This window comes from Trifolium pratense, linkage group LG4, assembly GCF_020283565.1.
Source record: "Trifolium pratense cultivar HEN17-A07 linkage group LG4, ARS_RC_1.1, whole genome shotgun sequence".
NCBI lineage: Eukaryota > Viridiplantae > Streptophyta > Magnoliopsida > Fabales > Fabaceae > Trifolium > Trifolium pratense.
This window is the reverse complement of record NC_060062.1, coordinates 29,404,678-29,418,760: the sequence shown is the minus strand read 5'-3', so window position 1 is coordinate 29,418,760 and position 14,083 is coordinate 29,404,678. Positions and strand designations below refer to the sequence as shown.

The window sequence follows — 14,083 nt, the reverse complement described above, 5'->3', positions numbered from 1 at the left end:
TATTTGTTTTTCTTTCACACCTCAATTTTCTCTTTATTTTCCTTCTCCTCTCTTCTTGATCTCTCTCCTCCGCAAGAGAAGAAGAGTCAAGGGGAAAGTGAAAAAGTAATTATGCAATTTTCATCTTAATGAAGGGTGTTTTAGTAATTTCCAGCCTATGCAATTTATCATTACCTAAGTATATCATTTTCTAACTACATTCAAAATTTTAAGGATGAGCCTGGTTTGAACTCACATTAATCGTTTTTTTTGCACATAAAATGTACTTCATATTTATTTATTTTTGTAGAACCACACAATTTGATAATTTTTTTTTGAATGGCCACACAATTTGATGATTTAATCAAATGAAAACCAAATTTCACGTGTTTTGCATAATCAGTGAGCCAATGAATTTTAAATTATTTTACATTTTGTTTATCACTGTCTAGTTACATGTAAACAAAATTATTCTTCAAGAAGGACAAAAAAGAGATATACAACAAACAATACAAATAAAATGAAAAAAAAAAAAAAAAAAGAGAAGGTGAGGACATGTTATTTGTCATATTCTCCAAGAAAAAAAAAATCTTGTTATTATTAGCTATGATAGTTTACTCTCCTTTAATTGTGTAGAGTTTTCCCTTCTATGTATCCCCTAATCCTTCTTCCTTAAGTAAAGATTTATATTAATCTTCTCAACACTTGGGAAAGTCACTTGGAGGTGGTATTAAAGATTCATCTGGTCCTTTACCATTGTCCACAACAAATGCCATCTTTAGTCCCCATGTTGTGTGAACTTCCAAATGGCAATGCATAAACCACACCCCTAACAAAATGAAAACCATATATCAATACTTTGATCCTTTTATGAAGAGTAAATATCAATGTTAGTTTTTGAAATTATAGGTTTGTATTTATGAATATCCAACTTATCAATATTTAAAAATGATTGATGAAATTACAAAGGCTAAATTGCACTAATGATCCTCTAACTTTCATAAACTTGCGATTTTGACCCTCTAATTTTTATAATAAAACTTTTGGCCCCCTAATTTTAATCTCTTTTACAAAAGGCTGACCCTCACTTATTTTGACCAAATCAATGTACATGTGTACAGCTCACATATCACGTCAACAAGTCAACATAGACAGTGACTCACATGACATACTGACATACTCATTTTAAAATACTAACATAAAGAAGAAGAGTTAGATTAAAATTTAGCAATTTTAGTGATCATGTTAAAATATCAATAATATGATATAATTAGATTGGAACAAACCTACAATTTCAAACATAACTATATTAACAACTTTACCTGGATTATCAGCCCTGAATCTGATAGCAGTCCAACCACCAGATGGAACACCAACTGTATTTCTCTCAACAGGATCAACCAAGTTAAATTTTTTACTATCCCTTTTAGCATTAAAATTCCCTTCTCCTCTACCAACAACAAAGAAATTAAATCCATGCAAATGAATAGGATGATTTTCTGGTGCAATCATTCCAGTATCTTGCAAAACTAATTGTACAGTTGAATTATAAGCAAGTCTATAAACCCTAGTCCCTCTATTAGTTGCTAAATTTGTCGGTTGTTTTTTTCCGGAGAAATCATAAACTATTTCAGGTTTCTTAGGAAAATCATCAGTAAAAATTCCACTAATGTTAAAAAAATGTGCTTGAAGAAGAGAAATTTTAGGCATAACAAATGTAACATTGTTAATAGCTGCAACAACTCTATTACCATTAAGACAACTAGCACAAGGGTTAAGACCAAGACTAACAGTGAAAAACAATGAATGATCAATTTTTTTAGGGACTAAAGCAGGGTATTTTTGGGAATTCAGACTTTTTAATGAGTCAGTGAAATTGTTAGCAATTTTTGTGGAATTTATTGGAGGAAGTGAAGTGAGTTTTGTGATTGTTGAACCAAGGGTATTTGAGTAATGTAATGTAGCTGTGGCAGTTACATTGTCTATAGCAATTGGTGCATCCATGAATGTTGAAGCTGCTACCATGTATTTTCCAAATGCATGATTGGTTTTGAGAAGTACATTTGTTGTTTGTCCAGGTGTTATTACTATTGTGTCTGTTGTGAATGGTTTTGTGTAAGTAGCATCAACTTCAACAACTGTTAGTTTGTGACCAGCTATTTTGAAGAATAAGTCTTCATTAAGTGCTGCATTGATTATTCTTAGCAAATAGGTTTTTCCTTGTTCAACTTGGAGTTTGAATCCTTCTGCATAAATGAAACAATTGTGTTATTTGAATATCAAACTACATGCATCGCAACCAATTGTTAGTTGATCTAGTAATGATTGACGCTGAACTTGATACCAGATCCCCCGCAACTACGATCGGGAGGAGGCTAAAACCACTTGATACCAGATCAGACGGTCCAGTGGACCGGATACTAGTGGTGAAAAAAACAAAAGATACATGCATCATCGCATATGACAAATTTTGCAGAACAGTCAAAGCATAGTTAGTAAGTAATAAGTAGATTTAATTCAGTGAATAATTTTTTAACTTGTTACTAGAAATAAAGTTATATTTTGGTAATCAAAAAGGAAAATTAAAATTATTCTATAAAATGAGTCAAAACTCACAAGTGATTTTTGTTTCTCTATATAGGAGTTTCTCAAATTGTATTAAACATTGAAGGGTTTAGATTAATAGAGATTTCACCTTGTGAAGCACAATGTTGAACAGGTCCTGGATGACCATTGATTGTGTGGGCATCAGAGACATTTGGGGCCATTCCAGATTTTAAAGCTTCATTGATTATAGCTTCAGTATCTGATTTCCACCATTCACCTAATCCAAATTGAAAATAATAAGGTTTATGAAGTACATCCCTATACTATATAAAATTAATAATGTTTTTTATTGTTGACAATAAGTGAATTGATCTAAATTCACTATATTACTTGTAAGTTGTAACAAAAGCTATCAGTTAGTTATGAGTTAGTTTACTGTTATGAGTAGTTTAGTTGGTTGTAACTGATTTGTTTAGTTAGTTATGATTATTAACTTGTATATAAAGTGTAACATAGAGCTTGTAAACATTGAGTTGCCTAATACAATTTTTTCATTTCTCTTCATCGAGCGCGGCTTGCGCCTATTCTCTCTGCAACTTTCCTTCATCCTGTACCTTGCAGGATCTCTTTCGTGGCATACTTAGATCACAATGCTCAGTCTGTTTACATGGTATCAGACCTATAACAGGGGTATGCCATTGTTAATTCTCTTTCCATCTTTATTTTCTTCATCAATTTCATATGAATCTATATGATTCTTTGCTTTTTCTTTCTTTGATTCTTTTCTACTCCTTCATATTCCTTGACACAATGTCTGTGGATAGCACTACTGGTAGTGTCAATGGTGGGGGACCCTCTGGTTCTCAGAATCACAACACTAATGATCATAACTAACTAAACAAATCAGTTACAACCAACTAAACTACTCATAACAGTAAACTAACTAATAACTAATTAATAGCTTGTGTTACAAGTAATAGTGAATTGAGCTCAATTCACTTATTGTCAACATTTATTTTGTAAAAATATTTTCTATTTATATTTTCTTCTACCTTCATTTTAGTTTGTTAATCAATTTTTTCAAAATATAAAATTTAAAGTATAAAGTTCAAATTCAAGCGACTAAGATTTTTTAATTATAATTCCTTCATGACTAAATATTTTGTAACAAAAATATATAGGAAAAGGTAGAAGAACTAACTCAATATGAGAACTTGTTCCATGTGGGGTCTAGGAAAAGGGTAAGGAACTCCAAGCTTAGGTAAAATGACAATAGCACCATGTACAGTTGCCCTAAGCCAAAGTATATGTGCATGCCACCAAAGTGTTCCTCTTTGTCCTGTGAGGGTAAAATTGTACATATAGACTTGTCCTGGTTGAATTGGACATTGGGTTATGTATGCTGGCCCATCGGCCCAACCTGTTCTCAATTGTCTGATTCCATGCCTATTCAATTTTCATTCATCATTAAATAAAATAAAAAATTGGTTAATAATTATATTGACAATTTAAAAAGTTTAATAACATGATTAATTGTATATCTCACCATCACAACAAGGTCTAATATTAATTTCTGACATATCTATATAAATATAGCTACACTATGATATTGGGTCGGCCTAATAAATTTATAGATCTAAAGCGAAAAGGATAAATTTAAGATTTAAAAATGTTATATAAGTAATTTTTAGTCAAAAATAATTAATGGAGGGCTATCAAATGTAAAAGGGGATAAATTTGAGGGGTCAAAATCGTACAATTGAAACTTGAGAACTAAAATCAAATAATTGTGAAACTTAGGGGGTTAAAATCGCATAATTGAATCTTATGAGGCCAAAATCGTACAATTATAAAACTTGAAAGGTCAAAACTGCATTTAAGCCAAACATTTAATTAAGTTTAGATGATTTATAAGTCATTAGTAACACACTCACCAATGGATGCTAACATTGTATTTGACATGGTTAACCACCTTTACAAGAACAGTGTCATCTTCCCTAGCATAGATGGTGGGGCCAGGAAAATTCCCATTTATGGTAACAATGGGCTTTGTTGAACATAATCTTGTGGCATTCTTCATCACCACCTGTATACAAAATCATCCAATATTTAATGGCCATGCATGACAACATTTATGTGACATATATCTACCAAACTTTGAGTGCCTTGAATTGCTAAATAATACAACAAGAACTTTGCTCTTTGATGAAGGTATGCAACTGTGCATGCTCATGTATAGACACTAGCCTCTTAGATTTCGTTAATTTGTTTTTTTAAAACATTGTTTAAACTTAAACTACAGTAGGTTTACTATGAAATTTACAAGCTTAATACAATATTCTCCAAGTGGATTAGTTAATTGAATTAAAAGAAAAAAAAAAAACTTTGAAGAACATAAATAGGTAAAGTTTGGTAGACAAACTAAACCAAACATTAAAAGTAAAAGTAAAATAGAACAGTACATAAATAAAGTTTTTTTTTTTAATAATATTGATAATAATTTTTTATTTTTTTTTACAATGAACTGGGATCGTACCCAGGATCTATACCGTACTATCCAAACCCTCCACAATGGCTTGATATAAGTATAGTTTGGTGCCTAAAGTTGATGAGTTAGAAAAATCATAATAGAGATATTTTTTAAAATAAAAAAGTATATAAAAATAGAAAACCGAAACGGAAATCAAAATATTATTATCTGGATTTTTTTTTAGATAAGCTAAAAGAATAGACGACATTATTTTCTTTAGACATCCTAACTAAATTAGTATTCTCAAAGACCCTCATGTTTTGCATGCGTGCATTTTATCAAGAAACATATTTAGAGTCCGAAAACACAATGGATGTTTTTCTAAGCAAATAGTCATACATTTATTATTTGTATAAATGTCGTATTTTTTCCTTAATAAACTTGACTACATAACTTGCTTAAAAAGAAGAAAAAAAAACTTGACTACATAATTGATAATACTCTTTTATCATGACATGATAATTATAATCTATCTATAATTATAACACTAAAATTAATGTAAAGAATGCACGTACGTTGAACTTGTAGTGGCGAACAATGGCTTCCACAGAGAGAGGAAACAGGCAATAAGCAACTAGTAGCAATATGATCGTTCTAATCCACATCCTCTCCATGATAACCTCTTTGAATTTTCTTTGCCTCCACAAAAACGTGTAGTTAGATATACTTGGTGGAACCAATATTGCACAATGTAAATTGAGTGGGGATGGAACAACCTTATATAGTATGGTATTATTTGTTGTCAAGTCCTTTTAATTAGTTGGTTGAAAAAAATTCATAAAGATATCATGCATAAGCATAGTTTTAAGGCTAATGTTACAGTGGACCACCTTCACAAATGGTCCACCGTGGACAAGTGGTCTACCGAATAAGAATTTTACGAAATTCATTGTTGGATTGAAAGTTTATATTGTATAGATCATCCATAAATTTTTTAAAATTTTTTGAAAATCATTTGATATGTTATTGAGACCATCAAGATTTATGTTATTTAATAAACCGTTAATCTTGATGTGTCTCAATAACATATCAAATAATTTTCAATTTTTCTAAATTTTTTTATGGATGATCTATATGATATAAACTTTCAATCCAACGGTGAATTTTGTAAAATTTGTATTCGTTATAATGTTATTCATGACTAGTCCACCATGGACCACCTGATGAAGTGATCCATATTAGAATTTACCTAGTTTTATACATGTTTGAATATTAAAATACAAATACCATATAACACCGCTTTCTTACTTTTCACCTCCTATCATATACAAACATTTCAAAAATACACACAAAAAAAAGTCGTATTTGACATTAAAATTCTGATACTAAAAAAATATTATTTCTCTTTTTTTTTTTTTTTACATTAACCCTTTGATTTTTAAAGAAATAGACAAAACATTGTTTTAATTAGAAATCAAACTTAGATTCTCCTGTATGATTCGTTCTAGAGAACTCATTAACCACTTGAACTCATTATCTTAATTATCCTTTCTCATTTTAAACAGAAATCAAGATAACAATTGTGTTTGCAAACCCACTTGGGTTAGTGCATTGGTATTGACTTGGGACCTGAGAGTGTGCTCCTCTTGAGGTCTGAGGTTCGATTCTCTCTGGCACCAATTTGGGTGGGCTAATTTAGCTTCTTCAAAAAAAATATTAGGTTTTTGTTTTATATTTGATGTAACTCATGTAAGAATTGAATCCCTAGCCTTATTCATTGTTCTGATTTCCAATATATACAATGTCTATATTCGGAAGCTAATAATATACAATTATGATTATAGTAAATACAAGGATATTCTAATATTCTAATACTCCCCCGCAGTCGAAGCGGGAGGTGGACGAATGCTGAGACTGTCCCGAAAATCTTGAAATAGAATGAGTGGAAGACCTTTCGTAAAGATGTCCGCAATCTGATGTTTGGAAGGAACATGGAGGACTCGAACTTGACCACGAGCAACCTTTTCGCGAACGAAATGAATGTCCATCTCAATGTGTTTTGTTCGTTGATGCTGAACTGGATTACCTGAAAGATATATAGCACTTACGTTGTCACAATAGACCATGGTGGCCTTGTGAATGGGGCAGTGTAACTCGAGCAAAAGGTTGCGTAACCAGCAGGATTCGGAGACTACGTTTGCGACGCCGCGGTATTCGGCTTCGGCGCTAGATCGTGAGAGTGTGGGTTGCCTTTTGGACGACCAGGAGAGAAGATTGTCACCAAGGAACACACAATAGCCGGAAGTTGAACGGCGAGTGTCCGGACATCCTCCCCAATCTGCATCGGTATATGAAATTAAAGAACTGGTGGATGATGGATATAGATGTAAACCGTAGTGTGTCGTGCCCCTAATGTAGCGCAGTATCCGGCGAAGAGCGTGCATATGAGTGTCCATGGGATTGTGCATGAAGAGACAGATTTGTTGCACTGCATATGAGATGTCAGGCCGTGTAAATGTGAGATACTGAAGAGCACCTGCAAGGCTGCGGTAGAGAGAGGGATCGGCATAGGGGACACTATGTGTAGCACTGAGCTTGGGTTTGGTATCCACTGGAGTAGGACAAGTTTTGCATGAGGACATACCGGCGCGGGAGAGGATTTCTTCAGCATATTTCTTTTGAGACAAAAACAGGCCGTGTGCATGGCGTTGCACCGCGATTCCTAAGAAATAGTTGAGATGTCCCAAGTCTTTCATAGCAAATTCAGAACTGAGAAGAGATATGATGGACTGTCGCAATGTATCAGAGGAGGTGGTGAGAATGATGTCATCTACATAAAGGAGAAGGTAGGCAACATGAGAGTCTTTCTTGTAGATGAAAAGTGAATTATCACACTTGCTTTGGCAGAAACCGATGGAGGAGGCGTAATCTGCAAAGCGTTTGTACCACGCTCTAGGAGCTTGTTTAAGACCATATAGTGACTTGCGAAGACGACACACATGATCAGGATGTTGAGGATTTCTGAAACCCAATGGTTGGTACATGTACACAGTTTCCTTGAGCTCGCCATGGAGAAATGCGTTCTTGACATCTAACTGATGAATATGCCAAGAATGAGAGATAGCAATGCTGAGAACGGTGCGTATAGTGGCCGGTTTGACAACTGGACTAAATGTTTCTCCGCAATCAATGCCAACCTGTTGACCTGCACCATCACCTACAAGTCGGGCTTTATGCCTCTCAAATGAACCATCAGAATTTTCTTTATGTCTAAAAATCCACATAGATCGAATAACATTAACATTAGGTGGCCGTGGCACTAAATCCCACGTCTCATTTTTAATTAAAGCATTATATTCATCATGCATGGCCATTTTCCAATTTGGATCTTTTAGGGCAGACACAGGATTCCTAGGAAGAGGAGATTTAGTGACATGGTTATGTAGGCCACAATATTTTTGGTTAGGTTTGAAAATTCCATGTTGGCTTCTGGTGACAGGTTTTGAGTTGGTTTGTGAGGTTGGTTGATATATAGGGGGGAGAGGATTCGGTAAAGGAGGAGGTGATGGTGGAGGAGGCGGTGAGGGAGGCCGAGTTGTTGTGGCCGAGGTAGGGGCTGGAGGAGGTGGAGAGGAATGCCGAGCATTATTGGCCGAGGTAGGTGGGGGTTGGTCTAGAGTCGTGATGTGGTCAATGAGATATGGTGAAATGTCGTTGTCAAGGAAAGTGTAGGTAGGTGGGTGAGGTGTGTGCAGCTTTGCATACGGAAAATTTGACTCATCAAATAGAACATGACGACAGATAATGATTTTGTGTGTTTTCATATTAAGACACTTGTAGCCACGATGGTTAGGCGGATAACCAAGGAAAATACACGGTGTAGAACGAGGTTGGAGTTTGTGAATGGTGCTGGCAGGGAATAGAGGAAAACATAAACAACCAAAAGTACGTAGGTGCATGTAAGAAGGGATTTTGTTGTATAACATATGAACAGGTGACCTAGACTTGATTGTTTTGCTGGGCAAGATATTTGAAATATATGTGGCCATTTCTAAAGCATGGTGCCAAAATGATGGAGGTAATGAGGCATGAATTAGCAGTGTGCGCATAATATTATTAATAGACCGGATTTTGCGTTCGGCTTTGCCGTTTTGAGAGGAGGTGTAAGGACAAGAAAAACGAATGGAGATGCCATTAAGTTCACATAGCTTTTGAAAATTATGAGATGAGTATTCACCACCGTTATCGCATTGTATTGTTTTAATTTCCCGTTGAAATTGTGTTTTGATGTATGCTCTTAGTTTTTGAAAAATAGGATAAACTTGAGACTTATTTGACATAGGAAAAGTCCATAAAAAATTTGAATAGTCATCCAGAAACAAAACATAATATTTGTGACCTGTAGAACTTAAAACAGGAGATGTCCATACATCACTATGTAAAATATCAAAAGGCATCAAACTAGTATTATTAGAACTGAAAAATGGTAATTGGATATGTTTACCAAGAGGACACGAATGACAAAACTGAGAATTTAACTTATTCGGTTGATTACAATCAATCAACTTATTTTTGCAAAGAAAAGATAAAACATGTCCGCCAGGGTGTCCCAGACGATTATGCCAGACAGACGATGACAAAGCTGCAAAGGTGGATGGATGCTCGGTCTTATTTGTGGATGTGTGATTGGTGATGGGATATAGGTTGCCTTGGCTTTCACATCTCATGATAGGTATCCCCGTCCGAAAATCCTTCACAGAAAAACCAAACGGGTCAAATTCAATGGAGACTTGATTATCAGTAGTAAATTGACGAACTGATACTAAGTTTTTGATTAAATGTGGAGCATGAAGGACATTGTTTAGGACAAGTGGTGGGTGAGGTTTTGCTAAATGTGTACTACCAAGACCGTAAATTGGAACGGAATGACCATTTCCGACAATGATTTTATTATTATTGCTTAATTTAAAATAAGACGAGAGATTACCTTGCGAGGTTGTCATATGAGATGTAGCTCCGGTGTCCATGTACCAAGTAGGGTCTGGCTGAGCAAGGTTGAGTGTGTTGAAGGCACTTGCAATGTCTGTTGGGCTGGTGGTATTAGCATTAAACGCAGCCTGTTGTGGTCCAGGTCCAAGAACTCCATTTTGTTGAGGCTGAGTATTGTTGTTAGGCCGAGCCGATGGGTAAGGGCAGGGAGGTAACATCCAAGGAGCGATAGTCGACCAAGCCTGCCAATTTTGCGGATTCCAATGTGGCCAATTCAATTGACCACGATAACCGCGACCACCATGATGCGGAGCACCGCTGTTCCTGCTATTTCGTCCAGAGGTGCGACCGCCGGACTGCTGTTTCCTGCCCCTGCCACGACCGCGATGGTTCGACGGAGGATTGGTCCTTCCTTCTCCCTCGTCGGCAGTAACACGTTTGGTGTTATCCGAGTTCACTGTGTTGGTGTGCAGCGCGGTCGGCACGGAAGATGAGCGTGATTCACGCGTCGCACGTTGGAGCATAGTGGATTCTTCGAGTTCAAGCCGAGAACGAGCAGTAGGAAACAGAGGGAGGGGGTCGTGCTGCTGGATATAGGTCACGAAGCCAGAATATGCTTCGGTGAGTCCGGAGATCATTTTGAGAACAAGCCTTGTGTTGGATACGGAAGCATCAACGTTGGCCAGTTGATTGGAGAGAGTTTTGAGACGATCGCAATACGCCTTGGTGGAAGGAAAGTCTTCAAGGTTGGTATTGGCGAATTGATTTTCAAGCTGTACCGCGCGGGCATGTTTGTTGTCATTAAACATGGCAGCGATACGCTTCCAGCATGCTTCGGCAGAGTCATCGGCGACGAGAATGGATTGAAGTATATCGGTGGAGACTGTTGCGTACATCCATTGCAACACAACAGCATCAAGTCGATTCCAAAGGTTAGGATCAGAGGCTTTGAGGTCGGCAGATGCTTGAATGGACGGTGCGTCGGTTGGCGTGATGATGTGGTCGAGCACGTTATGAACACGTGCTTGGACTTTGAACAAAGCAGACCAGGAGATGTAGAGATTAGAGTCGTTTTCCAACGTCACGGGAATGATAGTTTTGACGTTGTTAATAGCGAAAGCAGAGTGAAATTTGTTTTGCGCCGCTGGTGTAGGAGAGGATTGGGCTGATGAAGTGTCATCAGAGGTTTTAGGAGGGATGGCTGCCATGGTAGAGCAGTGGGTGGGCGGCGGCGGCAAGTAGTATTCTAGGGTTTGGATCGAGAAGGTGATACCATGTAAGAATTGAATCCCTTGCCTTATTCATTGATCTGATTTCCAATATATACAATGTCTATATTCGGAAGCTAATAATATACAATTATGATTATAGTAAATACAAGGATATTCTAATATTCTAATAACTCATTCTTATAAAAGAGTTCAAAAGGTTATGCATAATAACGTTGTGTCGTCTAGGTCTATGAATGTAGTTTTTAAAAGATTATATTTTGCTAACATAAAGATTTAGCGGCACAACTTGTTGTCCGTTTACATTTTCTTCAAATGTAAATAATTTTTTTAAAAAAAGTAGAAATTTTCTTTAAAAAACTTTTAAGAAGATCAATGTCTTTCTTTATAAGAAAAATATTTTAAGACTTATCTCTATTCAGTGTAGCGATTCAAGTTTGTTTTCTTTTAATAACATTCTCACACCCAACATATTGAGTTTAATTTTATTTTTTATATTAAGCCTAATTCATTGTTATAAAATATACTCGTAAGGTAATGTCTCTCCTCTCTTTATAAGATAAACTCACTTCAAACCTTAATAAGACTACTAAACACATTAATGGAAAAGTTAGAGTTTAAATTCGAATTTTTCACTTCTCTAATGGAGAGTGTACGTGAGTTTTATTAGAATATTAGAATATCCTTGTATTTACTATAATCATAATTGTATATTATTAGCTTCCGAATATAGACATTGTATATATTGGATATCAGATCAATGAATAAGGCAAGGGATTCAATTCTTACAAAAATACAAAAATACATATTTAACCCTTATTACAAGACTAGAGTGAATAAGTGAAGTGTTCGGAGTTCGAACTCAGACTATTGCATATAAAATTTAATGTTCGTACTCAATTTAGTAAAAATATCATGTAATTTAATAAATCAGCCTTGGTTGATATGCTTTTGCTCTACTACAACCTTCGCTCCTATGTTGCTCCTCCAATTTGAAGTGTTGTATTTGGAAAAACCTTTTGATGCCAAAGTAAGGTAAGGTTTTTTTTTTTTTTTTTGAAATTAATATTGAAAATAGACATAGTAAAATGTTCAAGTAGTATTATACCTACAATTTGGGACAAAGTACAAGAGGTACTCCCCACGGACAAAATGAGAAAACAAACTTCCTAGCCCCTATCTCATGATGCAATAAAAAGAATTTATAAACCACTCATAAAATAAACAAGGAGTCCCGAACTTTGTCCCTAAAAACCATTGCCAAGAAATGGTTTTGATTTTATTAACAAGCTGCCCTATTATTTGTCCTTTCCATGAGAAAATGTCGTCATTTCGAGTTAGCCATATTACCCACACGGTGTTATGCGAAATCAATTAACAACAATCCCTTAGTCAACTTCTTATGATTGAGGCAAAAATAACATCTCTCCAATGGGTGAAAATGTCTCCCGACCAAATTGCACTTGTGATCTTGCACTTTAGAAAAAAATGTGTTTGGGATTTTTGACTTCATCCGAACACCATTGACACCCTTGGCACGCCACTCCCACCGCCACGCCACGCCAAAACAAATTACATCTCGTCGATAATCGGTGTTATAACAATTGCCATGATAATATAATTACTTTTGATGGTACATAGTTTTTCCATAACCACGCCAATAATGCACCCTTCTCGAGTTTAGTGAAGCCTATAATGAGTGACTTAGTACTTGGGAGGTTTTCGATCCATTTATAGTAGTTTTATGCTCTTCCTTATGCTACATTGCTACGCTTGAAGACCCTTAGTTGGTTCATTAAGGCTCTTCAGTTATGAATAACTCCAACTTTCAAAATCATCTTTATGGATCACAATAAGTGTGTTGAGTTTTATTAATTTTAGGTTAAATTGCATTTTTGTTCGTTTAAATTTCACAATCTTGCAATTTTGACCTCTTATTTTAAAAATAGTATTTTTAAAATCAAACTTCTATTTTATGTATCTTGCGATTTTGATCAAAATTAGTTGTCATCTCATAAAAATTACACATGAGAGATCAAACATATAAGAGGATTCATTCCCCCTATTTGCAATTGCAAATCATTTGCTAGTTGTTCATGTTGCACCTGACGTATGTATTTGTGCACAAGTTTGAGAGTGAATAAGTTCAGCATAATAAAAAGGCCTATTATTTTAGAGTTTTATAATGGAGTAATGTGCATTGGTGTCAGTACATGTTGTCCCTTAATGGCCCTGTAGGGCTGGATGGGCATGGACACTATTGGGACGCAGGAAAGAAAACGACCCCATACAAATAAAATATCCTATTATTAATTTGTGTCATGTGATTGTGAATACGTGTGTTATTAAATTGGAAAATTTTCATCATAAAATATAATGTTTTGATTTTAAAAAATTGGATATATAATTTTAATTAAAACAAATATTTTTATATTGAAATTTTTAACATGCTTTTTTGAGACATAAACATGTGTTTTTAAATTACATTCATACAAAATAAAAAAAATAAAAATATAATGAACGCGTATTTTTAATCTGTTTTTTTTTTTTATAAGCAAAGTTTGTATTATAAGAAGTATAAGGGTACTCAACCCTTACAATACAATGGAAATAACACAGATGCAATGTAAGCAAATTAAGGGATTGTTACACCAGTCAGAGAAACCTACATTAACATTACTCCCTAAACGACCTATTAACCAAAACCACGCGATGTAAATATTTTTTCCACTAGAGAAGATACATTGACTTGATCTCCTCTAAATATGATGTTATTGCACTTACGCCAAATATAGCATGTTGTTGCCAACCATATAATATGATGGAACTTCTTGCTAATTGCTATTGTTTCCTCTTAACAAATCCCCAA

General features: G+C 35.0%; 1 protein-coding gene across 1 annotated transcript; it reads right to left on the bottom strand.

Moving 5' to 3' along the window:
- Nucleotides 1-368: 368 nt before the first annotated feature.
- LOC123881770 (laccase-4-like) lies at nucleotides 369-5,734 on the bottom strand. The gene is made up of 6 exons (XM_045930510.1): nucleotides 5,572-5,734; nucleotides 4,461-4,612; nucleotides 3,728-3,972; nucleotides 2,675-2,803; nucleotides 1,302-2,225; nucleotides 369-808 (listed from the first exon to the last, which is right to left on the bottom strand). The coding sequence occupies exons 1-6, from the start codon at nucleotides 5,668-5,670 to the stop codon at nucleotides 678-680; spliced, it is 1,680 nt and encodes a 559-aa protein (XP_045786466.1). The 5' UTR covers nucleotides 5,671-5,734; the 3' UTR covers nucleotides 369-677.
- Between the last annotated feature and the right edge of the window lie 8,349 nt (nucleotides 5,735-14,083).